The 26,273-nt window shown below is 49.5% G+C and overlaps 2 protein-coding genes across 2 annotated transcripts; one reads left to right on the forward strand and one right to left on the reverse strand.

Moving 5' to 3' along the window:
- Positions 1 to 2,446: 2,446 nt before the first annotated feature.
- LOC123442244 lies at positions 2,447 to 5,894 on the reverse strand. Its single transcript, XM_045118289.1, has 10 exons — positions 5,261 to 5,894; positions 5,079 to 5,140; positions 4,690 to 4,740; positions 4,422 to 4,472; positions 3,784 to 3,843; positions 3,606 to 3,688; positions 3,082 to 3,229; positions 2,937 to 2,987; positions 2,717 to 2,821; positions 2,447 to 2,596 (listed from the first exon to the last, which is right to left on the reverse strand). The coding sequence occupies exons 1-10, from the start codon at positions 5,892 to 5,894 to the stop codon at positions 2,447 to 2,449; spliced, it is 1,395 nt and encodes a 464-aa protein (XP_044974224.1).
- Positions 5,895 to 13,131: 7,237 nt separating this feature from the next.
- Positions 13,132 to 20,626, forward strand: LOC123441072 (ABC transporter C family member 14-like). Its single transcript, XM_045117594.1, has 11 exons — positions 13,132 to 15,271; positions 16,122 to 16,442; positions 16,565 to 16,651; positions 16,987 to 17,622; positions 17,703 to 17,867; positions 17,981 to 18,275; positions 18,942 to 19,147; positions 19,261 to 19,566; positions 19,677 to 19,740; positions 19,956 to 20,195; positions 20,302 to 20,626. The coding sequence occupies exons 1-11, from the start codon at positions 13,193 to 13,195 to the stop codon at positions 20,406 to 20,408; spliced, it is 4,506 nt and encodes a 1,501-aa protein (XP_044973529.1). The 5' UTR covers positions 13,132 to 13,192; the 3' UTR covers positions 20,409 to 20,626.
- The last annotated feature ends 5,647 nt before the right edge of the window (positions 20,627 to 26,273 follow it).

Here is a 26,273-nt window from a genome sequence, read left to right on the forward strand (position 1 = left end):
TCCAAATTTGTTTGGCATTTTTCAAAATTGTTCTCCATTTTAAATTTTTTTTCTCAAGATTCAAAAAATGTCCGGGCATTAAAAAATAGTTCACGCTTCCAAATTTGTTCAGAATTTAGTAAAATTGTTCTCGTTTTCGAAATTTGTTCTCAAAATTCAAAAAAAGGTCGTGCTTTAAAAATTTGTTCGTGATTCCAAAAAATTTCGGGGTTTTCAAAATTTTGTTCTCAAGATTCAAAAAATGTTCGTGCTTTAAAAAATTGTTCACGCTTGCAAATTCGTTCATGATTTTTCAACATTGCTCTTGGTTTCAAAATTTGCTCTCAAAATTCAAAAAACAAAATCATGCTTTAAAATTTTGGTCGCGCTTTCAAATTTTTTCGTGGTTTTTCAAAATTATTCTCCTTTTTAAAATTTCAATTTTAAGATTCGAAAAATGTTCTTACTTTAGAAAATTGTTAACGCTTTCAAATTTGTTCATGATTTTTTAAAATTATTCTTCAAATTGAAAAAATGTTTTTGCTTCAAATACAAAAAAAAGGAAAAAGGCAAGAATGAACGAACCAAAAAAAAAAGGAAATAGACAGAAAAGGAAAAAGTAACAGAAACAAAAAAGAAACAGAACTGGACTGGCCCACTCGGGGCGCCCGCTCTGTGCAGCGCAGGAGTCCCTGCCGCAACGAGCGGGAGGTAGGAGCTCCCTTCTAATCCCGTGGGGAAGAAGGCTGAGGGGATAAGAGATAGTGGCTGGTGGTCCTTGAGCCGGTTTCAGATGGGCCGGGGTGCTGGCTGGGTTATGGGCGGCCGGTAGAATTTTAGATAATTTTAACCGGTATATTTTTTCTGTTGGTATCCACCAGATGGTTTGAAAAGTCTCAAGAAAAGAGAAGCGGGTCAAAAAAGGCTTGCAAAAAATGTGCGAGATGGTGAGGGGTGGATCGACATATGAGGGGTACTAGTAAAAGTGCCCGTGCGTTGCACCGGGTTAGATTTTTGATATTTGGATCATGAATTTTGTATTTGAAAAGTCCCGCCCTCGCTCTTTGTCGACATCTACTTCAGCTCTGCACCTTCATTGAAGTGCAAGTAGAGATTCAAACATATGAACTGTCATACAAATTGAGTGAAACTTCACACAGATTGGTCACATAGTTACCACAAGACCATCATCATAGTTTTACTTATTTAATCTCTGCAAACAACATTATTATTTAATCTCTGCAAATAACATGAAGGAAAAAAATGAGACACACGTTGATGCCGGTTTTTGAAGATCGAGAGTAGCAGCAGTGGCGGTCTACCGAGATCACCATGACAACTATATGGGGAGCTGATCTCCGGTCATTCCAAGTCTGCAAGATGTTAGTACACTTGAGACAATAGCCTGTCGCGAAGCCCTCGCATTGACAGAAGACCTTGGCCTCCAGAACTTCGTCGTGGCATTATACGCACAACAAGTGATTAGTGACATATGGAAAGGAAGTCGGGATCGTCATGCAGTCATTATCGAGGAGATTAAAAGCACATCAAGTAACTTCTATTATATATTTTTTAAGTCGTTTAGGCAACGAGGATGCTCATAAGTTAGCTAGATTTTCCTTTTTGTTAGGTCCAGATCACCATATGTGGCTTTTGCAACCCCATGACTCAAATGTAATCCCACTTTTTGTGGTTTTCGATGAATAAAGAGTTGCTTTACCCCTAAAAAAATTCTCCTCATCTTCTTCTAAAAAAAGGTTCTCCTCATCTCTTCAATCTGTTCTCACCGCTGCCCCATTCCAATGGTGGCCGCCCCCTCCTTTTCATTCCTTGTGGAGCTGAGCTCTCGATGTACCTCATAACGCCACCCCTTCCGTTTGTCCCCTCCGCTGGCGTGAGGCCTCGCCTGATCTGCTCACTGCCTCCTCTCTCCGACAAGCAATCGCACGCTGCCTCCCCCCCATGAGCTTGCTTGCCGCTAACCCCGTCGTCGATTTTCCTTAGATCTACTCTGCCGTCGCGGTCCACATGTTGCAGCGCCGATCAAGATTCAAGCTAGAGGAGCATGTTGTACCCGATGTGGGAGCGGGCAACTCGGAGTTGTCCGAGGTTCAGTGCAAGCGCCGCTACCTTCGTCGACGTTCTGTCCACCATGCTATCCCCGGCGAGGGAAGGAGGAGGAGGGGGAGGGGAGGGAAGGAGGAGGGGTGGCGCGCAGGCGAAGTGAAGCTGCCCAAGGTTTTTTTATAGAAAGGCGAAACAATATTTTCCACTTAAGTTAAGGACTGCGGGTTCAATTATCATAAAATAGAAGGATGTTTTCACAAAGGTGCCGCAACGACGGACAAACAAAAGTTATCCCTGATTTATTGTTAGGTCGAGAATAGAGATAGCCTATCAGAAAAAATATACATTAATTCAAGCATCATACTCGTATATTACTTCATCCAAATAAGACAATTGTATGTCATCGTCTATCTCTAACGAGCATCCGATTTTTAATCAAGTCCGCGGCGTAGTCAGCAACCCAGAAGGATCCGGCCTCCCTGCAGCAGTAGCCATGTGTGTGACCCTCTTTCTCTATTGACAGGGCAACCCCCGGAGCATGCCTTGAGATCTGCAATTGAATACTCAAAGAAATATTAACATGAGAAAATATATCCACGATACAGCATACAGACTCACATAATCGGAATAGTCCGTTGGAATAAGAAAATGAGAAATGAACTCTATTCACCTCTTCTAAGTGAGTTAGTGGGCCCCAGTGATCATCCACACCAAACAGAAAAGCAATTTGGTCCTGCTTTGCTCTGATGAAATTCCAGTCTGGTTCTTCATGAAGCTGAAGTACACAAGTCAAATAAGAAACTCTCGTATAGTACTGTTAGTAATGCAACGGTTGCTATGGTACTCTTTTGATCCATAATACAGCTGCATGTAGCATTATCCACATTTACCTTTAGGAACTCTGTCTTTGCCATGAAAAGCACATTGCGCATCGTGTGGTACTGCACAGTTTGTGAAAATGAGCAAATGACATTTTCAGGTAAGAGAAAATATATAATACAAAGGGCCAATTAAATAGAAAGAAGCTCAGAACACCTGCAAGAGATGGCTACATCCAGCATCGATGGCTGTGGCAGACCACGAAGATCCAAGGAACCTTTTCACAATGCTCCTTGTAACTGAAGCCTGGAGTGAGCCGATGAAAGACGCAAACAAACTAACCCCTTTACTAAGGAGAGATGACCTGACATATTCATGTGAGAAGATCGAGTTCAGAGAAACATAATATTCATTTGGGAATGGGCATGATGATCATTTCAATTTTGAAACTCAAAAGTAAGGTACTTATTAACCTCCTACAAGATGATAATTAGGAACAGGAATAGTTACAATTATATATATATATTAGTTGTCTGCCTAGTTGCCTACCATCTAGCATCCTGTATGTGTTGTGTTGCTTGTTTAATAGAACAAAAAAATTAGAAAAAAAATCCCCTATCACGGCTCATGTTATCACATCGCCTTGTTTGAATTATCCAAGTTTTGTGGAGTAGCAAAGCGGTATTGTTGTGTTGATAAATATACATAAAAAAGCAACCAAACTCCAAAGAATTTACTACCTTGCAACATATCCAATTGCTGATTGCTTCATAGCATTCTTGTTCAATGTCAAAAATGGATAAAGCCCCACAAAAGAAATTACCTGTCCACGAGTGTCAAAAACAAAAGTGAAACAACAAGTACAGACTTAAGGAAAGGACTTTCAAAGTAGTATCACACTTGGATAAATACTCATACCTTCTTCTGGAATCTTTTGCATATTTCCATACCTATGTACCCGCCAATAGAATGACCTACCTTCATTTGATACAGAACTAAGCTTAGGTGCTCTCTTTCATATAGAAGCTAATCACATACTCTTCAGTAAGAAATATTAACAGTTGGACTCAAATGCTACTCCCCCGTGTCCCAAAATAAGTGACTCAACTTTGCACTAACTTTATAATAAAGTTAGTACAAAGTTGAGTCACTTATTTTGGGATGAAGGGAGTACATAACTACCAGTTTTGTACAGTACCGCAGAAAGAGTAAACAAACCAAGAGCTTCACTACTATGATGTCTTCATACGCTAAAACAGTTATGTACAATGCTACATAACTAACAGTTGGCAAACGAACTACATATGAAATATATATGAAGATATTACCCTAAAACAAAATGATCATGGGCCAGCAAGTCAAGCAGCGGTGCAGGCACCTTTCCACAAAATTCACTCAGACTTTCATTTTCCTCTATTCGGCTCCATGTAATACTTACAATATATGAATTTTTAAACACTTGTATTGTAGCATAAACCAACTAAATTTTCCACATAGTAATCTAGCATAGGACAGATAATAAAAGGAAGCTTGTGTTGGTGATGACAGAAGCATACCACAATTATCGACTGTTCGGTATGTAGAAGCTCTTGTTCAAGAAAATCAATCTGCAAACATGGACATGGGAAATATGAGTAATCTATTCTCAACAGTCGAGAAAATGGTGAGAGAGAAAAATGAAACAAGAAAGTGTTCGCCTGTTCCTATTAAGTTTCAAAAATGTGTTTCTTTTTGGAGATATGACAACTAAAAACATGTTTCAACAGGAACAAAATTGCGAAGAGCAGTTGCAGTTGGAAACGACCAAAGCATGCCAAAACGAACCTTGTGCTCAATCTGTTCGTGTAATGAAAACAATCGTCCGTGCTCGTAATCCTGTCATGGGTAGTGTAACAATCAGATACAGTAGCGGTCTTAATATGCTGACCAGACAATAAAAACAACCATATCATAGTAAACAACTAAACATCATGCCAGACGATCAATAAAAGAATGTGCATTGACAAAAATTATTGTTGTTCCATTTATTACGAACCATCCAAGTGAATAAGAATTAGAAATTTGAAACCGAGAGACGACATTACTTGTTGTAAAGGATTTTGTTTGGAGCCGGTTCCAGATAAAGGAGCAGGAATATGCTATGCTCAACGGTCTGGCAGTAAAGGTAGCGGTGATGAACTGATTTGAAACAATCGATTCAGGGGGAAACCTACCGCCCCAGCCGCCGGCCACCCCTCGCGGACCTCCCTTCCCCAACAGGGTGAGGCTGGCAGCACTGTCATTAAGGAAGCTAGCACCTACCCGCTACCCAACACCACTGATACAACTGGCGTCGATCTATCAGACATGGAGCTAGGGGAAAGAAAAATCAAACAGCGGTCCGTGTGATACATACCTCTGGTGTAGCCGTAGCAGGCGACATTGGAGTGCTCGACGGATGATCTTCTACCTCCGGCGAAGTCGGCGCTTCTTTCTCCGACGAACTCGACGCTTCTTCCTGCGGTGAACTTGTTGGCGACATGGGATGCTTCGTCCAAAATAGGAGCCGACGAAGATTCGGGCCGAGCACCCTCCCTTCTTATAACAGCCAACAACAATCTTGATTTGAGTTGAACAAGGACACGGACTGTCCATCCAAATCGAGATGTGTTGGACACGGACTGGGATGGAGGAGGCCGCATGTGCAGGCAACGAGACCGCCGGGCGTTCGCGCCGTCGCAGGGAGTGCCTATGGGTGGCACTGCACTGCCAAGGAACCCCGCTGCCGTCGCAGTGGCCTTTCCTGCTCCCACGCCGCCCCAGCACGCGCAGGGCGCGCCTGGGAACGCCACGACGCAACCGATACCGGCGCCGAAGTGGAGGTACTTCAGTCGCCATTTTCTCGGCAAGGGGCGGCGCGGCGCGCCGGGCAGTCGCCGGCCCATCGCCGACGAGAAGCCCCCACGCCGCCCCAGCAGGCGCAGGGCGCGCCTGGGAATGCCACGACGCAACCGGCACCGGCACCGAAGTGGAGGTACTTTGGTCGCCATTTTCTCAGCAAGGGGCGGCGCGGCGCGCCGGGCAGTCGCCGGCCCATCGCCTCCTCGCCCATCGCTGGCGAGAAGCCCCCTGCTCAGGACGGCAATGGATAAGCCGGGGAGGGGAGTATAAACAAAACATTTTTTTATAACTTAAAAGGTACTGCGGGTTGAATACCAGAAAAGGGAGGGGTGCAAAATACCAGAAGAGGAAGACAGGCTGCGAGCCTACGGATCAAACGACCACTACACCTTAATGGGACGGTTTCGCAGGCGAATGATATTTGTAAATATCATCCGGATGATTTGTAGCATTGACCTTTATTTTAGCCGAACCAAACACGTATCCATCCTAGCCGAGCGAGGCTATAAGAACATCTACACTCGGGCCTTACAAATCCGGCTCCTCAAACATTCGTGGACGAGTCCGGACGCGTCCGCGAACACCGACCGGCCATGCTTCAACTTTCCCTCTTCACATCCAACTCTCTCATATGTCATCCTCCATATCCATACGAAAGCATAATAAAGAGGCTATCGCTTCCGTCGGAAAACCCACCGAGGTGATTTTATAAAAAAGCCCTTACTGTTTATGACATTAAACTCGTAGTATATATTAAATATATTTTTAAATACTCATATCTTCTAAACCGTAACTCCAAATTTAACATATTATACATGAAATTTGATTAGAAAAATATGTAGAATTTAAATATGATATTATTTTATCTGTTAAACGTTTAATAAAAATACTATCTAAGGTGCAATCATAATAAATAAGTCATTATTCGTCTTTCTTTCATACCGGTACTCATCGGGGTTGGGAATGAACACGTCAACAACATCAGGATTAGAGATGAAACTGAAGGTCACTTGACTGATTCTTTGTACGTATTAAATCTACATGCAAGCCGTGTTAAAATAAAAGACCTGTGAAATTTTAAACTGCATTTTTATAGGATAAGACCATCTTTATTTGTATCGTAAATATAAATTCTCAAATTATAGACATTTTTTATAAATTAAGAGCGTGTGCCGTGTGGTATTTCTTTCTCCCGTTGCAACGCATGGGCCCTTTTGCTAGTCCATACAAAAGCATGCAGAATATATCCTACGTACTAACTAGTGTAAGGTTCTTCCTCGTCGGAGGTGGCCTCTGCCGGAGCCTGAGTCGCGTGTGCTGCCGTTCGCGCCGCCTCCTCCGTCGCCGTCAACGCCGCCTCCTGTGTCGCCCGCGCTTCTTCCATTCGACGCCTGGCCACTGCAGCCGACTCAGAGCAGATAGAGTTGAGGATGGCCAGCTGCTCCGGCCACTGATCGACCACCGCCGGCGCCTTCTCCTCCGGCTCTTGCGGCAGCGCCTCCTCCTCGGGCTCCTCCTCCGACGCCTCCTTCTCCGGCGCATGTGGCTCCTCCTCCTACGCCTCTTTCTCCGGCGCATGTGGCTCCTCCTCGGGCTCCTCCCCCACCCCCCTCCTCGAAATCAACCTCCGGTTCTAGAGGTAGCCCCTCTTCCCTTCGGATTCCGACCCGCTGAAAGAGGAAGAGACGGTGCTGGATCGTGCAATGCCGGCGACATGGTGGCATGGCTGACGGGCTCGGACAGGAAGTGTTTGGGTGGCGGCGGGGAGAGGGAGGAGGCGAATGTGCTAGGGCTGGGGCGTCGGCCGGCTTAAATAGCCGGTCCCAAACCCGTAGAGATGTCACACGACGTTCACACCACGCCGACGGTCGAGGCGCTCGTCGGACCATCGAGTTTCTTTGCGAGTCCACGTAGGGCCAAGCCGTCAGGCCGACGTAACAAACGTGCTCGGACTCCTTCATATTCGTGTCATATTTGGGCTGGAAAATGGAGGGTACCGGTCAGTCCAAGCGTTTGAGGTCGGTTTAAGAGGTTTGTCTAGATAATTTTTATGATCGAACAGTGACGAGCAACCTGTCCGAAACGTTTGATGAAAGCTTAAGGGGTGCGGCTCTATATGCTCTCACAGTTTTTGCCGTGAAACCAAACAGACCCTCAAACAGATATGTGAGAATGAGAGAGAGGCTTTTGGATCCACACTTTATTCAATGAATAATAGTAGCATATATATACATGGGTAGATCTTATCCTAGCTTAACAGAACGCCTGAGAGGCAGGCTATCGTGGAGAGGATAGAGTGCGGAAGGCGTAACTGAAGGAGCGTGGGCGCTGCGCAACTGCATGCGGTAGAGCCGGTCGTGGGGAGAGAGCTGCATGCGATGATGCCGGCGGGCTGGAGAGAGACGCAGTCCGGGGCATCGTACCCGCCAAGCCAGGAGAAACCGGCTGCATGCAGATGAGGGACCGGCTGCATGCACCCCATACGTAGCCTGGTCCATCCATGCAGAGGAGGAACCGGCTGCATGCACAGGGAGGGACCGGCTGCATGCCCCATGTACGTAGTCTGTTTCAACACCCCCCGCAGTCGATGCGTCGCCGTCGGAGATGCAGAGGCTGGAGCGAAACTCCCGAAATACCGTTGACGGGAGCCCCTTGGTCATGACGTCGGCGAACTGCTGAGCCGTAGGAACATGAAGAACCCGAACGTGCCCAAGCGCCACCTTCTCTCGGACGAAGTGGATGTCGAGCTCAATGTGCTTGGTACGACGATGATGAACAGGGTTGGCGGAGAGATAGACCGCCGAAACATTGTCGCAGTAGACCACCGTCGCCTTGGCGATGCCGCAGTGGAGCTCAGTGAGGAGTTGACGTAGCCAGGAGCACTCGGCGACGGCGTTGGCGACGGCACGGTACTCGGCCTCCGCACTGGAGCGGGACACCGTGGGTTGTCGTTTAGACGACCACGACACCAGCGAAGGCCCCAGGTAGACGCAGTAGCCGGAAGTAGAGCGGCGGGTGTCCGGGCAGCCAGCCCAGTCAGCGTCAGAGTAGGCCACGATGTCGAGTGACGAGGAGGCTGATAATGTGAGGCCGAGAGAGGGGGAGCCGCGGACATACCGCAGGATCCGCTTGACCAAGGTCCAGTGCACGTCGCGCGGGGCATGCATATGGAGACAGACCTGCTGCACGGCGTATTGAAGATCAGGGCGAGTGAGCGTCAGGTACTGAAGGGCGCCGACAATGCTGCGGTAGAAGGAGGCATCGGAGAAAGGCATGCCAGCCTGCCCCGAAACCTTGCCGGTGGTGTCGATGGGCGTGGACGCAGGCTTGCAGTCGGACATGCCGGCTCGGTCCAGTAGCTCGAGGGCGTACTTCCTCTGGCAGAGAAAGAAGCCATCGGGACGGCGTGCGACTTCCACGCCCAGGAAGTAGTGGAGCGGCCCGAGGTCCTTCAAGGCGAACTCGTGTTGAAGGAGCCCGACGATGTGACGAAGAAGGGCGTCGGTAGAGGCGGTCAGGACGATGTCATCGACGTACAGGAGGAGGTAGGCTGTGGCAGCGCCGCGGCGATAGACGAACAGGGAGGCATCGGACCGAGTGATGACGAAGCCGACGCCGACCAGGTGCCCATGCAGGAATGCATTGGTGACATCAAGCTGGTGAACAGCCCAGCGGCGCGAGACGGCGAGCTGAAGGACGCAACGAATCGTGCCGGGCTTCACAACGGAGGCAAAGGTGTCGGTGAAGTCGAGCCCCGCGCGTTGTCGAAAGCCACGGACGACCCAGCGGGCCTTGTAGCGTTCCAGAGAACCGTCGGGGCGGAGCTTGTGCCAAAACACCCACTTCCCGCTGATGATATGGGCGCGGGGTGGTCGAGGGACGAGCTGCCAGGTGCGGTTGAGAAGTAGTGCGTCGAACTCGGCCTGCATGGCGGCGCGCCAGTTGGGATCCCGGAGCGCCGAGTGGATAGACGTAGGAAGCGGTGAAGGAGAGGCGGTGGTGGCGACGCAGACGTACTCGTCGGAGGGGTACCGCTGACTAGGACGTCGAACGCCAGCGCGGGCGCGGGTAAGGACCCCGGGGCGCGCCGCAGAGGTCCCCGCTGGGCGCGCGGAGGGGGACGAGCCGGGTGGCGAAGAAGACGGGGACGCGCCACCGCTGGGGGCGTCTACCCCGGGTCGAGCCGCAGGAACCAGGGTGGATGGAGATGTAGACGACCCCGGGGGCGAAGAAGATGGGGCCGCGCAACTGGTGGAGGCCGGCGAAGAGGCTGCCGCCGCCGTTGGGAAGGAGGCGGGGGCAGGCGACGTCGAGGCGGGGGCGGCCGCCCCTGCGGGTGGTGACGACGGCGCGGCTGGACGTCGAGGGCCGCCGCGCGGGGCGGTTGGTGGTGCAGGTAGGAGGAGCACCGGAGCGCGCCGTGGAGCGGCCGGCGGGGGCGCGGGTGCTGGTGAGGAGCCGAGAACCTGCTGAAACGGGAAAACTGATTCGTCAAAGAAAACATGCCGGGAGATGAGAACGCGCCCAGAGGCTGGGTCGAAGCAACGGAACCCCTTGGTGTTTGGAGGGTAACCGAAGAAGACGCAGGAAACGGACCGGGGAGCGAGTTTGTGTGGAGAGGTGGCGAGGAGGTTGGGGTAGCAGAGGCACCCGAAGACCCGAAGATTGTCGTAGGAGGGAGGGTGGCCGAAGAAGAGGTGATGAGGAGTGAAGTTGCCGCGAGCGCGGCAAGGACGGATGTTGAGGGTGTGGGTGGCGGTCGCGAGCGCTTCGGGCCAGTGGCGAAGAGGGACGGCGGCGTGCAGGAGCAATGCACGAACGGCGTCGTTGAGAGTGCGGAGAACACGCTCGGCACGCCCGTTTTGCTGGGACGTATACGGGCAGGTGAGGCGGAGGATGGCGCCGTGCGTGGAGAGCAAGGAGTGAACGCCATGGTTGTCGAATTCGCGTCCGTTGTCGGTTTGAAGGCCGAGTATGGGGCGAGAAAATTGTGTACGAACGCGAAGAAGGAAATGAGCGTAGAGAGCACATCTGATTTATTACGTAGAGGGAAAGTCCAGACGTAATGCGAAAAATCGTCAAGAAGAACCAGGTAGTATTGGAAACCAGAATTGCTTATAATTGGGGAGGTCCATACATCACAGTGCAACAACTCAAAGGGAAAACTAGAGACATGAGTAGAAGAAGAAAAAGGGAGACGGGTGCTCTTGCCCAAGCGACAAGCAGAACAAGAGTGAGGCGCACTTTTATTACAGAGAAAAGAGCTGCTACGAAGAAGGTGTTGCATGGTGGAGACGCCGGGGTGCCCTAGGCGAGCATGCCAGAGGTCGACACCGGCGAGCAGGGCGACGGGAGCGCGGGTGGGGAGCGACGGCCGAAGAGGGTAGAGATCGCCGGGGCTATCACAGCGGAGGAGCACCGTCTTGGTCAGCAGGTCCTTAACAGAGAAACCAAAGGGATCAAATTCAACAGAGACGGAATTCTGACGAGTAAGAGCACGAACGGAAACGAGATTAGTAACGAGATGAGGGGAGACAAGTACGTCATAAAGCTTAATAGGAGAATCAGAGGAGAGGGAAAGAGCACCGCGGTGGGTGATGGGAACAGAGGAGCCATCACCGACAACGATGCGAGTCGAAGTGGGGAAGGGTTGGGAGTGGGAAAGGATACCGGGGTGAGACGCCATGTGGGAGGAGGCGCCGGTGTCCATGAACCAGTCGCCGTTGCCGGAGTAGGTGGCCGGCGAGGGGGCCTGCTGCAGAGCCGCCAGTAAGGCGGGATCCGGCGGGGTAGACGGACCGCCGGAGGGGCCGAGCCAGTGCGCCGGAGGCGCGGGGGGCCATGTGTTGGGAGGCGGCGACGGGTAGCCGCCGGGTGCAGGCGCGGCCAGCAGAGCCTGGTGAGAGGCTGGACGGGAGCCCAGAATGCCAGGATGCGGGGCGCGTGCAGGAGGAAGCGCCCAGGCATGGACTACGCCAGTCCACGGGTTGACCCTGCCGAACCATGGTGCAGGCGCTGGGCCAGAGGGTGCAGCAGGGCGCCCGACAGGAGGGGTGCCGGCGGCACGGGGGCGGCCGTCAGGGCCCCGCTTCTTCTTACGAGCATGGCCCTGTGGCGAGGAGCCTGTCGCAGGAGACGGCACGGGGGGCGCTGGGGGAGGCGCCGCCGGAGTGGTAGTGCGCGCGGCGAGGGCGGCGTGGGAGCGCTGCAGAGATGACTGGCGCATCCGGCGTTCCTCGAGGCGCAAGTAGTTGACGGCGCGAGCGAACGTGGGCTCGGTGAGGAGGTTGAGGTTGGAGGCGGCGTTGGCGTAGTCCGAACCGAGCCCACGAATAAGGTTCGTGAGCATGGTGGCGTCGGAGACCGGGGCACCGACGTCGCGGAGCTCGTCGGCGAGCACCTTGAGGCGAAGGCAGTAGTCGAAGAGCCCCATCCCCTCCTGGGAGAGGCTGTAGAACTCCGTGGTGAGGAGCACTTGGCGCTGGAGCTGGTTGTCGAGGAAGAGCTGGCAGATGGACGTCCAGACGCCAAGCGCCGAGTCGTCGTCGCGGATGACGTGGGAGAGAATCTCGGTGCTGATGGTGCGGTATAGCCACTTGATGATGGTGGCATCGACGCCCATCCAGTTGGCGTCATCGTGCATAGTGCGAGCATCAACCGAGCCATCAACATGATCCCGAATCTGGAATTCGCGGAACGTCAAGGAGAAGTAAGTGCGCCAGGTGGAGAAGGAGGGGGTGTGGAGATCGAGCACAATGGGAACATGATCCTGTATGTGGATGAGGCGGATGCTGGCGGCGGAGGCGGGCTCGAGGATGGCGAAGGGATTGACGTCGCCAGAGTGGGAGGAGCGGGGAGAGGCCATGTCGGCAGCAGAGGAAGAGCGGAAGCGAAGAATGGATTATTGGGTAACTGATACCATGTGAGAATGAGAGAGAGAGGCTTTTGGATAATAGTAGCATATATATACATGGGTAGATCTTATAGAGTGAGAGAGAGAGGCTTAACAGAACGCCTGAGAGGCAGGCTATCGTGGAGAGGATAGAGTGCGGAATGCGTAACTGAAGGAGCGTGGGCGCTGCGCAACTGCATGCGGTAGAGCCGGTCGTGGGGAGAGAGCTGCATGCGATGATGCCGGCGGGCTGGAGAGAGACGCAGTCCGGGGCATCGTACCCGCCAAGCCAGGAGAAACCGGCTGCATGCAGATGAGGGACCGGCTGCATGCACCCCATACGTAGCCTGGTCCATCCATGCAGAGGAGGAACCGGCTGCATGCACAGGGAGGGACCGGCTGCATGCCCCATGTACGTAGTCTGTTTCAACAAGATATATAGACCGCCCGTACGTGCGGCCTCACCGCCGCCAATGGAGGCCACCTCCTGAACCTCCTCCGTCTCTCCGATCCCATCCTCACCTGAGCGCTCCACGGAGGATCAGGGCGCAAGACATGGGAGGAGGAGGAGGAGGACTCCCGTGGTGGCTGGCCACCACCCAGTGCACGCCGCCGCCTCCATCATCAGCCTCCCTCGCATTCATCTTCCTCTCGCCGTGCCCGCAGCGCGCGCTCCTCGGCGCCATCGACCTCCTCTTCCTCGCCGCCTCGCTCATCCTTCTCCTCGTCATCCGCCGCGGCTCCGGCCGAGCGGGGCCTGAGCACGACCCGCTGCTGCCGACGCCCGCCGCGCCGTCACGGCCCATCACAGCCCGTTACGCCGTCGCGCTCGGCGCGTCCGCGGTCTTCGCCGCGGCGTCCGCCGTCCTCCTCGCGATCGCCGCCTTCCTCCTGCCGGCAGAGACGCCGTGGCGCTACGCCGAGTTCGCCTTCCTCGCCACCCACTGCGCCGCGCACGCCGTGGCCGCGTGGACCGTGCTCGCCGCTTCGCGGAAGCCAGCCGCCGCACGCCCTCCGAGGCACCTCCGCGTCTTCTGGATCGCGACCGCCCTCTCCGCCGCGCTGTTCTCGGCCTCTGCGGCGATCCGATGCGCCGCCGGCGGTCCGGTACTCCCCGACGACGTCCTCGCCTTCGCCGGTTTGCTCCTCTCGCTGCCGCTCGCGTACGTTGCTGTCACCACCACCTGCACGTTGCGCGATGAAGCCGACGAACGGGACCAGAACCCCAGCGCGGCTGCGGCGGCGACGCCGTACGCCACCGCGTCGTTCCTCTCGCGCGCGACCTTCAGCTGGATCACCCCGCTCGTCTCCAAGGGGCATGCCAATGGCTCCCTCGCCGCGGCCGGCGACGTGCCGTCCGTGTCGCCGGCCCACAGAGCCGAGGCCACCTATGCTCTGCTCGCGTCTAACTGGCCGGCCACGGCTCGGAGGTGGCGGAGCCCCGTGGGCGTCGCGCTCTGCCTTTCCTTCTGGCCTCAGCTCCTACTCACGGCCGCGCTCGGCCTCGTCATGCTCGCGGCCATGTCTGTAGGCCCGTCGCTCATCGACCGCTTCGTCGAGTTCATCCGCCGTGGCGGCACGCCATGGGAGGGGCTCCGGCTAGTCCTCATTCTTCTTGTCGGCAAGGCAGTCCAGACGCTGGCGTCGCACCACTACAACTTCCAGGGCCAGATTCTGTGCATGCGCATCCGCGGTGCGCTGCTTACGGCGCTGTACCGCAAGTCGCTGCGGCTGTCCGCCGGCGCGCGCCGCACGCACGGCGCCGGTGGCATCGTCAACTACATGCAGGTGGACGCCTGGGTCGTGTCAGGCGCCATGCACGAGCTGCACGACCTATGGCTGATGCCACTGCAGATCTCGGTGGCGCTGCTCCTCCTGTACGCATACCTCGGCCCCGCCGTGCTCATGACCCTCGCCGTGATCGCCGTGGTCACCGTGCTCACCGCGTTCGCCAACAAGCTCAACATGGGCTACCAGATCAAGTTCGTCGAGGTCCGCGACAGCCGCGTCAAGGCCCTGACGGAGATGCTCAACCACATGCGCGTGATCAAGCTGCAGGCGTGGGAGCAGACATTCGGCGACAAGGTGCGGGAGTTCCGGCAGGCCGAGGTTGGGTGGCTGAAGAAGATGATATTCTTCGAGTGCGGCAGCACTGTGGTGTACTCCAGCGGGCCCGTCGCCATGGCCGCGCTCGTGTTCGGGACATACCTCGCCGCCAAAGGGGAGCTGGACGCCGGCAAGGTGTTCACCGCCACCGCCTTCTTCCGCATGCTCGAAGGGCCCATGAGGAGCTTCCCGCAGACGATCGCCATGTCTGTGCAGGCGTTCGTGTCTCTCGGCAGGCTGGACAAGTTTCTCTCGGACGCCGAGATCGACAGCGCGACGGTGGAGCGTCTTGGCAGCAGCGGTTCCGGGGATGAGGTGGCCTTGAAGGTGAAAGATGGAGTGTTTGCATGGGATGTCGAGGGCAGTGAGGGCGGGGAGAAGGATGTCGGAGGGGATGAGCCGGTGCTGAAAGGGATCGAGATGGAGGTGAGGAAGGGTGAGCTCGCGGCGGTGGTCGGCACCGTTGGCTCGGGCAAGTCGTCGTTGCTATCCTGCATCATGGGAGATATGCATAAGCTCTCCGGCAAGGTGAGTGTACTCCTTTACTTTTATATGAAATAGCAACACCAGCAAACACTTGCATTAGATTTATGAAGGATTCATAGGATTTCTGAAGGAATTTCCAATGATTTTAATCCTCAGCAAGAATATGTATATACATGACATGAGTTGTCTGATTTGTAGGATTGCAATAACCCACATGATTTTTGCTTAGAATTCATTTGCATTAGATTTTGTAGGAAAAAATTTCATCTACTCCAACCTTGATTCTTGTGATTTTATATTGAATTAACACAGTAAGTTGGAACAAAAGGTAATTAATGTGATGATGTGAAGTTGTGAACAAGATGTTTTTTTGGGTGGACTATGTTATGGTAGGATGGATTTCTGTACAAATTTACTTGACAGTGGAATCTTGAATTGGGTTGTCCATCAGTCCTACAGAACTACATGCTATACTTATGTCACAGTCTACAAATGCAAGAATGTACAAAATCATTTGAGAGTACAAACTACAAAGTTGCAACTAGCTTAGAAGACACTCCGCGCACACTCTTTCACTCGAGTTCTCCGATTTACAGATACGCAATGTAGAAATAAATGTCACTTGCAGTCCAATCCGAAACCGCACATGAGAATAAGAAATTGGAGGGGGAAGAAAATTGTAGCTGTTCGACAGGAGAGCGTGCAAATTTATTATAGAAAAAAAAATCATCATATGGACAATTAGCTCCACTCTTGTCATATATAGTAGATTGCAGATGTTGATATGAGGATTCAGGAATTTATACATTAACATTGCAAAGCTTTTCAGTTTTTCAAATCAGTTTAGTACTTTTTTGCCTGACAAACATATTGTATTTTGTCTTTGATATAGGTTAGCATATGTGGGAGCACAGCATGTGTCAGTCAGACAGCTTGGATTAGAAATGGAACCATTCAAGAGAACATCTTATTTGGACAGCCAATGCATCTAGAAAAGTACGGGGAAATCATACATGCTTGTTGCTTAGAAAAAGATCTAGAAATGATGGAGTTCGGCGATCAGACTGAAATAGGGGAGCGTGGGATCAACCTCAGTGGTGGCCAGAAACAGCGCATCCAGCTGGCTAGAGCAGTTTATCAAGACTGTGATATATATCTTCTTGATGACATATTCAGTGCGGTCGATGCTCATACTGGCTCAGCTATATTCAAGGTAAATATTATCTATTTTGTACTAATAATGGACAGGTGACAAACCCTCTAAAGAAATGTATGTTATGTAGGTACTTTAGCCGGTTATTAAACAGCACACTAACACTTAGTCCTCTTCTGCAGGAATGTCTCAAGGGCATACTGAAGAGCAAGACTGTTTTGCTTGTTACTCACCAAGTGGATTTCTTACAAAATGTGGATACCATATTCGTAAGTTCTATTTTTCAACTGTCGGATTGATTTTGGAGAAAATAGAGTATACATATATTCTTGCTTCAGAAATGAAGTGATTGCAGAGCATCACTAGGAATGTTTTTTTTTCTTTGGTTCAGTAAGTAGAGAAAGAACAGCTGAATTCTTCATACCTATGGTTCTTAAAAACTTTCTTTAATTGTATGTTTAGTTGTGTTTACTTGCCAACATATGCCACACTTATGGTACTATGAAAGATAGCACGGTGGTAAAATTAAAAAAAAAGATAGCACGGTGATGATATCGACAGATAACAGAGATGAAACTGTATTAACTTGTGTGTGAACATGCAGGTAATGAAAAATGGTGGGATTATTCAATCAGGCAATTACGTGGATTTACTAGGTTCGTGTTCAGATTTTGTGGCTCTTGTTGCTGCTCATCACAGTTCCATGGAAGCATCTGGGGTGCAAGGCCACAATATTCAGAACACTGAGAATTGTCCAGCCACCACGACGTCACAGGAGACCCCTTCTGTTAACTCCAACTCGAGTAATGTAAACAACGATACAAATACTGTTGTGCCGAGCAAAGAAGCAGGTTCGTCGAAACTGATCCAGGAAGAGGAGAAGGAGAGTGGACGAGTAAGCTGGCATGTGTACAAGCTATACGTCACGCAAGCTTGGGGCTGGTGGGGAGTTCTGCTCATTCTAGCATTGTCAGTGCTGTCAGAGGGCTCTACAATGGCAAGTAACTACTGGATGTCGTATGAAACATCAGGGGGCACCATATTTGATATCTCAAAGTTTCTTCGTGTCTATGTTTTGATAGTTGCTGTTTCGATTGTGTTTGAATTTATCGCCTTTATTTTCCAAGCATTTTTGGGACTTAAGTCAGCCCAGGCCTTTTTCAGCAAGATGTTAGACAGCATTCTGCGAGCTCCGATGTCGTTTTTTGACACCACTCCTTCTGGACGGATCCTAAGCCGGGTATGTCTTCTGAGGCCATAGATTTAGTGTTTTTACCCGTCATGTATATAGATAGAATCATGTGTTTATTATTTTTCCAGGCATCAGAGGACCAGACTAAAATAGACGTATACCTTTTATTCTATACGGGTGCTGGCATATCGATGTGCATTTCATTGGCGAGCAGCATTGCAGTTACCTGCCAAGTAGCATGGCCGTCACTCATAGCAGTGCTTCCCCTACTGCTTGTGAACATTTGGTACCGGGTATAATCCAGCTACTACAATGCATCTTAATTAGAGAGTGATATCATTCTTCATATCACTAAACCTTAACTGAAACATGGCAAAAACTTCTTTTTATTATTATTATTTTCCAGAATCGTTATATTGCAACATCCCGAGAGCTAACTCGTCTTCAAGGAGTAACAAAGGCACCGGTTATTGATCACCTCACTGAGAGCTTTTTGGGCTCTCCAATTATAAGGTGCTTCGGGAAAGAGGATGAATTTTATCAGAAAAACTTGGACATGATAGATTCGAATTTGCGCATGTCTTTCCATAATTATGCAGCAAATAGGTGGTTTGGGTTTCGCTTGGAGCTAATCGGCACACTTGTGTTGTCTATAACTGCTTTTCTCATGATCAGCTTGCCGAGCAATTTCATCAAGAAAGGTATTATTAAGTCTCGGTCAACTTAGTATTTATAGAATTGCTTTTCATAGGACAGAGTAGAATTTATGGCCCTCATGTTCTATATGTTTCCTTGGTCTAAATTTACTTTTTTCATTGAATCCGTCATCAACTCTATAAGAAATTGAATCTTGTGCAAACTGTTAAGCATGTAGGTATGTGAAGACTGAAGTTGCAACTGATAGAGTAACAAAACATACTCTCATATTGAATTATCCATTCATTCATGTCGCACTCCAATTACATTATGTCACAGAACTAGAGTAATCGGTATCGCAATCCAGAGACCCACCGTCGAACCAGATTCTTAGGAAGTCACAGACCATGAACCGAGTGAATTATGGATCTGATAAATCTCATGTTACACAAGAACAATCAACTCATTTAGCAGAAAAATCAGGCATTGAGATTGTAACACATTCATACCTGTAATAAACTACTCCCTCCATCCCATAATATAAGAACGTTTTGACACTACACTAGTGTAAAAAACGCTCTTATATTATGGGACGGAGGGACTAGTTCGTGCAACTGCTAGCAACTGGGCAAAGTTTCTTAATTTTCCGCCTTTCTGGCTCTGTATAATTATGTGTGGCCTTCAAATGCGTTATGACATTCCTTCATTGATATTTACTATTTCTAATGTAGAATTTGTCGGCATGTCTCTATCCTACGGTCTTTCTCTCAACTCGTTGGTGTACCATGCAATTTCCATAAGTTGTATGATAGAAAATGATATGGTCTCTGTGGAAAGGGTGAATCAGTACAGTAGCCTTCCTTCTGAGGCAGCAGTTTCTCTGCGTTCCTCACCAAATTGGCTCCGACGAGGAGACATTGACATAAAGGATCTAGAGGTCAGCAATTCTTCTTTTCTTTTCTTGGTTCTTCCTTTAGCAAGCTTCTTTTTGTAAGCTACTATTCTCTAGGTGACTGATAGAAATGAGCCACAAAATGCTGTTGTTTTCAGGTCAGGTATAGACCAAACACACCTCTAATCTTGAAAGGCATTACAATAAGCATCCGCAGTGGAGAAAAGATTGGCGTTGTGGGAAGGACTGGCAGTGGCAAGTCAACTTTGATCCAGGCGTTGTTCAGGCTTGTGGAGCCGGCGAAAGGCCAGATGATCGTTGACGGAGTCGACATTTGTACTCTGGGCCTTCATGACCTGAGGTCTTGCTTCGGTGTGATTCCTCAGGAGCCCGCGCTCTTCGAAGGAACCGTGAGAAGCAACATTGACCCAATTGGGCAGTACTCTGAGGCTGAGATATGGCAGGTAACAGGGTATAGCCGATGTGTGTTTCAATACATGAACTTCCCTTTTGACACGCTGAGTAATTCACTATTTTTCTGTTGACCTTAATATGTTTGTTCGTATATATGCAGGCCCTTGAGCGTTGCCAGCTGAGAGATACAGTAGCTGCAAAGCCTGAGAAGCTTGACGCACTAGGTATGATATGATTCCTTACCATATGGAAATCTTGATCCTTTGTAGGATCATGACTAGGTGGTCCATAGATACAAGTCTGTTAGATAATATAACTTTTTTTTGGTGTGTGTCAGTGGTTTTCAGAAATTACAACACAAGTTTGATGATTCTTAGTGCAATGTATGCATTCATTTCTTGTTCTTTAGTGACAACAGGAACTTATTGTTTGTCTGCAGTTGCGGACATGGGGGAGAACTGGAGCGTGGGGCAGCGGCAGCTCCTGTGCTTGGGCCGTGTCATACTGAAGCGCAGCCGGGTGCTGTTCATGGACGAGGCCACCGCCTCTGTCGACTCCCAGACAGACACAGTCATCCAGAGGATCATCCGGGAGGAATTCCGTGAGTGCACTGTCATCAGCATTGCTCATCGTGTCCCGACCGTCATGGACAGCGACAGAGTTCTGGTGCTGGATGCAGGTAGGCTGCGCCCCTTTTCTGTTACATACACGATGGAATCATACTATGTGTTTCTCGTGTCTTCCACACAAGGAGACTGAATCATGTGTGTATTTTTTTGTTTCAGGGTTAGTGAAAGAGTTTGATGCACCATCCAAGCTGATGGGAAGGCCGTCAGTTTTCGGGGCGATGGTTCAGGAGTACTCGAGCCGCTCGTCGCAGGCAACCGACTGATGATGTGCATGTCTACCTAGCAAAGGAAATAACATAGATAAGATCTTCCTCACAAAAAAAAACATAGATCAAGATTCAAGCTGAAAAGGTTTAGAAAAACAAGCAGTCGTAGGAAAAAATGAATTCTAGAATGAAATCTGTAAAGCATGCAGCCGTAGGACAATAAGCATATCTGAGTTCAGTATGCCTAACAGATATAGAGGATATCTGTGAACTTCCCTAACTTCCCTAACTCTGAGTTCAGTAGGCGCTCCAGAATCAAGATCCAGGGCTTAAGGTCGCTTTTAGCCATCGCTTGGAAGGAGGCTCCACTCGTGTTGTGTTTTTCGAGAAAAGAGGGCTCCGATTTCATTCTAACAGAAAACTTGATTACAAGCTGGAGTACGAGACTAAGGATTCCTGGCGGTTCAGCCAGCCCAAAATAAGGAAGCTCATACAGCTATCACTCTCACTCTCCCTAGCAAACATATACATTTCAAATATCATTGCGATTTCTCCAGATAGTCCAAAAGAATAGCAGCCATACCAATAGAGACTAGATGCTTATAAACTTTCAGATAAAAAAAAAATTAGCCATGCTCCATAACTGTTATTCAGATCAATAGGAGACTAAAAGCACACCGTCAAACTCAATATAAGTCATTAAAAAAAACGCAAGACAAGTCTGGATGAGCACGAGAGAAAAAATGATGGTCCACAGTTTCATCTTGTCCACATAACGGACGAGCATTGCTATCCTTTTTCAACATGTCATCTTTGTCAACACACTATTTTTATATGATGACGAAAAAGGATTCCCCTGCTTTATATTATAAAGCAACCAACATCGCTACGTTCGAGATCACCGATACAAACACACGCCCACACCTCACTCAACACACACACCCAAGGCAAGATATAAGGGTGCCGGACACCGACACACCATCCCAACAAGTAGAAAGCACACTACAAATGAGCAAAGAAGAACCGCTTTGAGCCGATGGAGACCATCACAAGTGTGATGTACCGAGGAGGGCTAGACGGTCAATGTCGGAGCAGGGACTCTAAAACGACAAGCCGCCACCGTCTGATCCCGCGGATCAAGTTTTCATCCACAACAATACGAAGGGAGTGGGAGCACCGCAACGGTGCTTGAAAGGAAGGAACGACGGCCATCGTCGCCGCCATCGTCGGTCAGTCCAAAGACTGGGCAAGCGATGTACCCCAATGCTCTGACCCCTTTGATGAAACCCCGCTCCACCAACCACCCACATCCATGCCGCCCAAGCAGCCATGTCCGCTTGCCCGCATCCGAGCCGCGCAATCTGCCAAGACTAGCACGTCCCCCACCGCGAGGGCCGCTGCCCTGCATCCAGACCACCCCGAGACCATCAAAGGGGATGGCCTTGGACAGCTCCGCCAACCCCAACCAGCGCCGGAACCGGCAGCGACCATCCCGCCTCAAGCACCACCAGGAAAGCGACCAGAAAGAACCATGTCGGAGAAGGGGGAAGGGGAGGAGCGACACACGACCACGACTGGCACCCCCCCTGTGCCAGCGATGGGCGGCTCGGCCATGCCGGAGCCCCCATCCCTCCTAGCACCCTGCTTCACGCCAACACAGGTACTGGCGCAGACCGATGAGAGACCACTAGCAGCCCTCCGCCCTTCGAAGAAGGGGGGGGGGTAGATCCACCGCCCCCATGGCCAGGGATGGGCCCACGAGTAGCCTTCCCATGCCACATGCCGTCGTCCAGATGCCGGGGAAGAAGAGCCCAAACAGAAGCCGGGACACACACACACACCACCACTGCCGCTGCCACGCCACCAGCATCGTCAAAAGAATCACAGCCGCACCAGTCGCCCGTGGCCCCTGTTGGCCTCAGCCCTAGCCGCTAGATGGGCCACCGGCAGTAGGTCTGGCTGGATCTGACCGGGCCAACGCACGCGAAACCACCCGGCGAAGAAGCCCCGTCACCACCGTGGACCGCTTCGCCAGCAGCTGTCGCGCCGCCACCAAGCAGCAAGCAGAGGCCGCGCCACCGCCGGACGGTGCCATAGTGCCCGTGCATGGCCGGCACCGCGCCCCTGAGCCCTGCCGTAGCCTAGCACCTCCGGCGGACAACCGTCCCGCGCCGGCTAGGGGTTTCGCATAGAGGGGAAAGAGGCGGACCCGTCGCCGACTATGCGGCCGGGCTTCGCCCGCTGGCTCCTCTAGGTAGCGGGGAGGGAGGGGCAATCAGAGGAGTGGGTGAGAGTGGCGGTGGCCGTGAGATCCCTTGTCCGCTCGTGGGAGCTAGCGGCTCGGGGGAAAAAGTCCGCCCCCCTTATTTTTGTACAATTTAATCTCATGAGGTACTTTAACTTCCCACATAAACTTGCATGGAAAGTTACTATCATTGGTCCCATTTTTGATAGAGATTTGACAGAAAATTTACCATCAGCGGTAAGCATCCATCTAATGTTATCTCTATGATCCGATAACGCTATTTCATCACATTCTTCCTTCAATTCATTCCACACCTTCAAAGCATCCCCCCATAGTGTTGTTTGAAAATTTATTATATCCCACCCTTTTACAAACTTAGTAGAAACAAAAATGTTCCTATCAAAACCAATATTTATAAACTACTAGCATGAGACTTATATAAAGGTCTAAACCTAGCCACCAATCCCCCAAAACCTGGTATTTTTACCATCTCCTATAACCTTCTTACATTCTGATGGAATGTCTAGATTTATAGTTAATGCCTGACAGACATTTACCTACCATCTTTACTATTAACGGGGAGTCCGCGCTTGTGATGGTATCTTTGGTGCTTGTTTGTTCGTCTATCGTGCCTCCTCCCAATACCACGGTTTGCATTAGCTCAATCAAATCTTACCAACACTTCAACTAAATCAAAATCAAATCTGTTTTATTACCCTATCCATACCAAATCCAATCAAATCTTACCAAAACCTCAACTAGATCAAAACATTCCTTACCTTCCTTGTCCATACTCAAGTCAAATCAAATCTGACCAAGATCTAGAATATGGTAGATGCAAGGTATATGTCGGACATGAGTGTTGAACCACTAGAATATTTATGCCCTCATTGTCTGCCACAAACACTGCTCAGTCTTCATTTCCAAAACCATTTAGCCAACAAGACCTTGATCATATGTTACAAATTTAAAATGTCTACTTGTTTTTTGGCTAGGCAAACAGTGCCTCAATTAATCAAGTGTTTTTTTTCTCATCCTCTTGCCAAACCATCCTAGGGTTATATGACATGAACTTAATACAAAATTTTATCTTCAATTGAAGGTCACGTGCATAGTATTTTAGTTATGTGCTATGCCCCCAAACGATAATTTTGTCATACATGAAGGCAGACAATCATGATTCTGACTTCTTTTGACGTTTTTGTACAAAATCCAAGTCCTAATCCGCTCTATTTTGGCCGACATTTGGCAGGTCAATTACTTAATGATGAAAAAAAACTAGGTGTACACTTTGCTGGCTATATATTTTGGAATACTTGACAAAGCGTACACATCGCAGCCGATGATAACTTATGGCATGGTTTTGTCGAGTGCCTGGCACACGATGCTTGACAAAGCAGCCACGTGTCAGCACCTGGTGATGTCTGGCAACTCCCACATTCCAAAGTTTGCCGAGTACCGGGTGGATGACACTCAGCAAGATGGACAACATGTGGTGCCCGCTGGTAGCCCCTCTAGTGCCGTTGGCTGTCGCTTTAGCCAAGTGCCCGGTTTGTTGCACTCGGCATATCCCTCTGTGAGTCTTTGTCGAGTGTCAAGTGTCTCGTAGCTGGCACTCAGCAAAGTATGGACACTTGACACTAGTGGTCACCCCTCCATGCCGTTTGTGCACATTTTTGCCGAGTATCCGATTACAACATTGGATAACAAAACAACCAAAAAGGATGGCTTTGCCGGCCCGACCACTAGAGTGTGCCGTAACACTCAGAAAACATTTGATGAGTGTTTCCCAACTTTTGCCGCCAATTTCAACGGTATTCACTATCATCCACATATAATCCCTCTGTTTTTTATTTACTTTGCATACTACCTATGTCCGGAGTTAGACTTTACAGAGTTTGACCAAATTTATAGAAAAAAAATATAAACATTTACAATAAAAATACAGTGCTCGTTAAAATATATGCAAAATAGTATCGATTTGGGATTATAGACGCTAATAAAATTGGGTCCCGATATTCACCACATGTGTGACATATTAGACATCCGTTCACACATTATGTGTAGAGTACGCAGGAGGCAGCCCACACGGGTCGTGTGTGGACGAACAGTAGAACTACCAACACGTGTGGGCACAGCTACTTTGTGTCACAGGCCCAACAAGTACTATTCATCCCTATCCGTGCATGTGGTGCGAAGTAAATCTGCCCACATGTTCTGACGGAGCTATGTTAGTTACCTGCGGGATGACATGTTAGTTACCTTCAGGGATGGCAACTTAGTTGGACGGGATGGCAAATATAGTTGTAAAAACATGTCAACTCTCTCAATTTTGGTTAACTATAGTTATCTGCGGGATGATACTTTAGTTACCGGGGATAGCTGCCATATGTGTTTATCTAGTTGTCACGTATGGTTCAATCATAGTTGCCATGTTGCCATGTGTGTTTACCTGGTTGTCACGTACGCGCAACTACAGTTGCCATCTAGTAACCAATCATAGTTTCCATATGTGTTTACCTAGTTACCACGTACACGCAACTGCAATTGCCATCTAGCAACTTACGAGTGTTGTGTTGGTGAAGGGCACTTCACCCACACGCGCGTGGACTAGGTGATGACTGTGTGGGCAAAAAGTGATTAGCCCACACGGCACAGCTAACAACCATGCGATGCGGGTCGTGTGGGCGAACTCTTCAATGCCCACACACACGATGATGTCTACGTGGCACTGAAATTCCAACAGATTTCTTTAGGATTCGTGCAAAACAGAATCTACGTAGATCGACGCGTATAGGTGAAATGCAAACATGCCACACGTGTGGGGTCATCGTTTGGCATAAAATTTTCTATAAAAATGGTCAATATTTACAAAGTTTGCCCGGACAAGGTAACATGCAGAGTGAACAAAAATGGTGCTAGTATCAAAATCTGACCAATTTTTTCATTAATGAGTGGAATGCATTCAATTTGTTTTTCATAAGCTTGGGCAGGTATAGCAACTTCCCAGGGATGTCTGGTTTTCCATAGCTGACTATTCTCATGTATGCATTTCACATTGCAGCCTGCAAAAGGTAGCGTTGTAGAGGGAAGTACACAAAACCTAAAAAAATCAAGTAATTAATTTGGAACTCTGAGTTTCGGCTGGTCTATGTATGGATAAGGCCCCTCCCTTATCACCTGTATTGGGGCACAAGATTGTCATCAAGATTTTTATCTATTCTTATGCCAAAACGATAGTGTTTTCTTACCAGTCTAGACTTTAGGTGACCTAATCTGTCTAACACATCGTGAATGATATAGCGCCTTGAGGCAGTGGTACCGCATATTTTGCATGAAGGAGGTTGTACCACTTTTCGTTTCTCTAACCATGTATCACAGATATTCAGGATCATACATTTTCTACCATGCTCGTTCACCTTTTGTTCATGTAAAATATTAGCATATTATTGTACATGATAATATGCATTGATTCAGGATACATCATTTCATTCCACGTTGACATTTTCTATTTTGTTGTGTTTAGTCGAGGGTAACTTGTTTCCTAACTTATGCTAATTATTTTCATTTATTATAAATCATTTTCTCAACATACCATCAACAATATTTTTTTTAGGAGTGACTATGGCTTAGTTTATTAGATATTGGTTTTCTAAGTTAACACTTGATTCACAAAC

The sequence above is a fragment of the Hordeum vulgare genome, chromosome 3H (assembly GCF_904849725.1).
Source record: "Hordeum vulgare subsp. vulgare chromosome 3H, MorexV3_pseudomolecules_assembly, whole genome shotgun sequence".
Classification (NCBI taxonomy): domain Eukaryota; kingdom Viridiplantae; phylum Streptophyta; class Magnoliopsida; order Poales; family Poaceae; genus Hordeum; species Hordeum vulgare.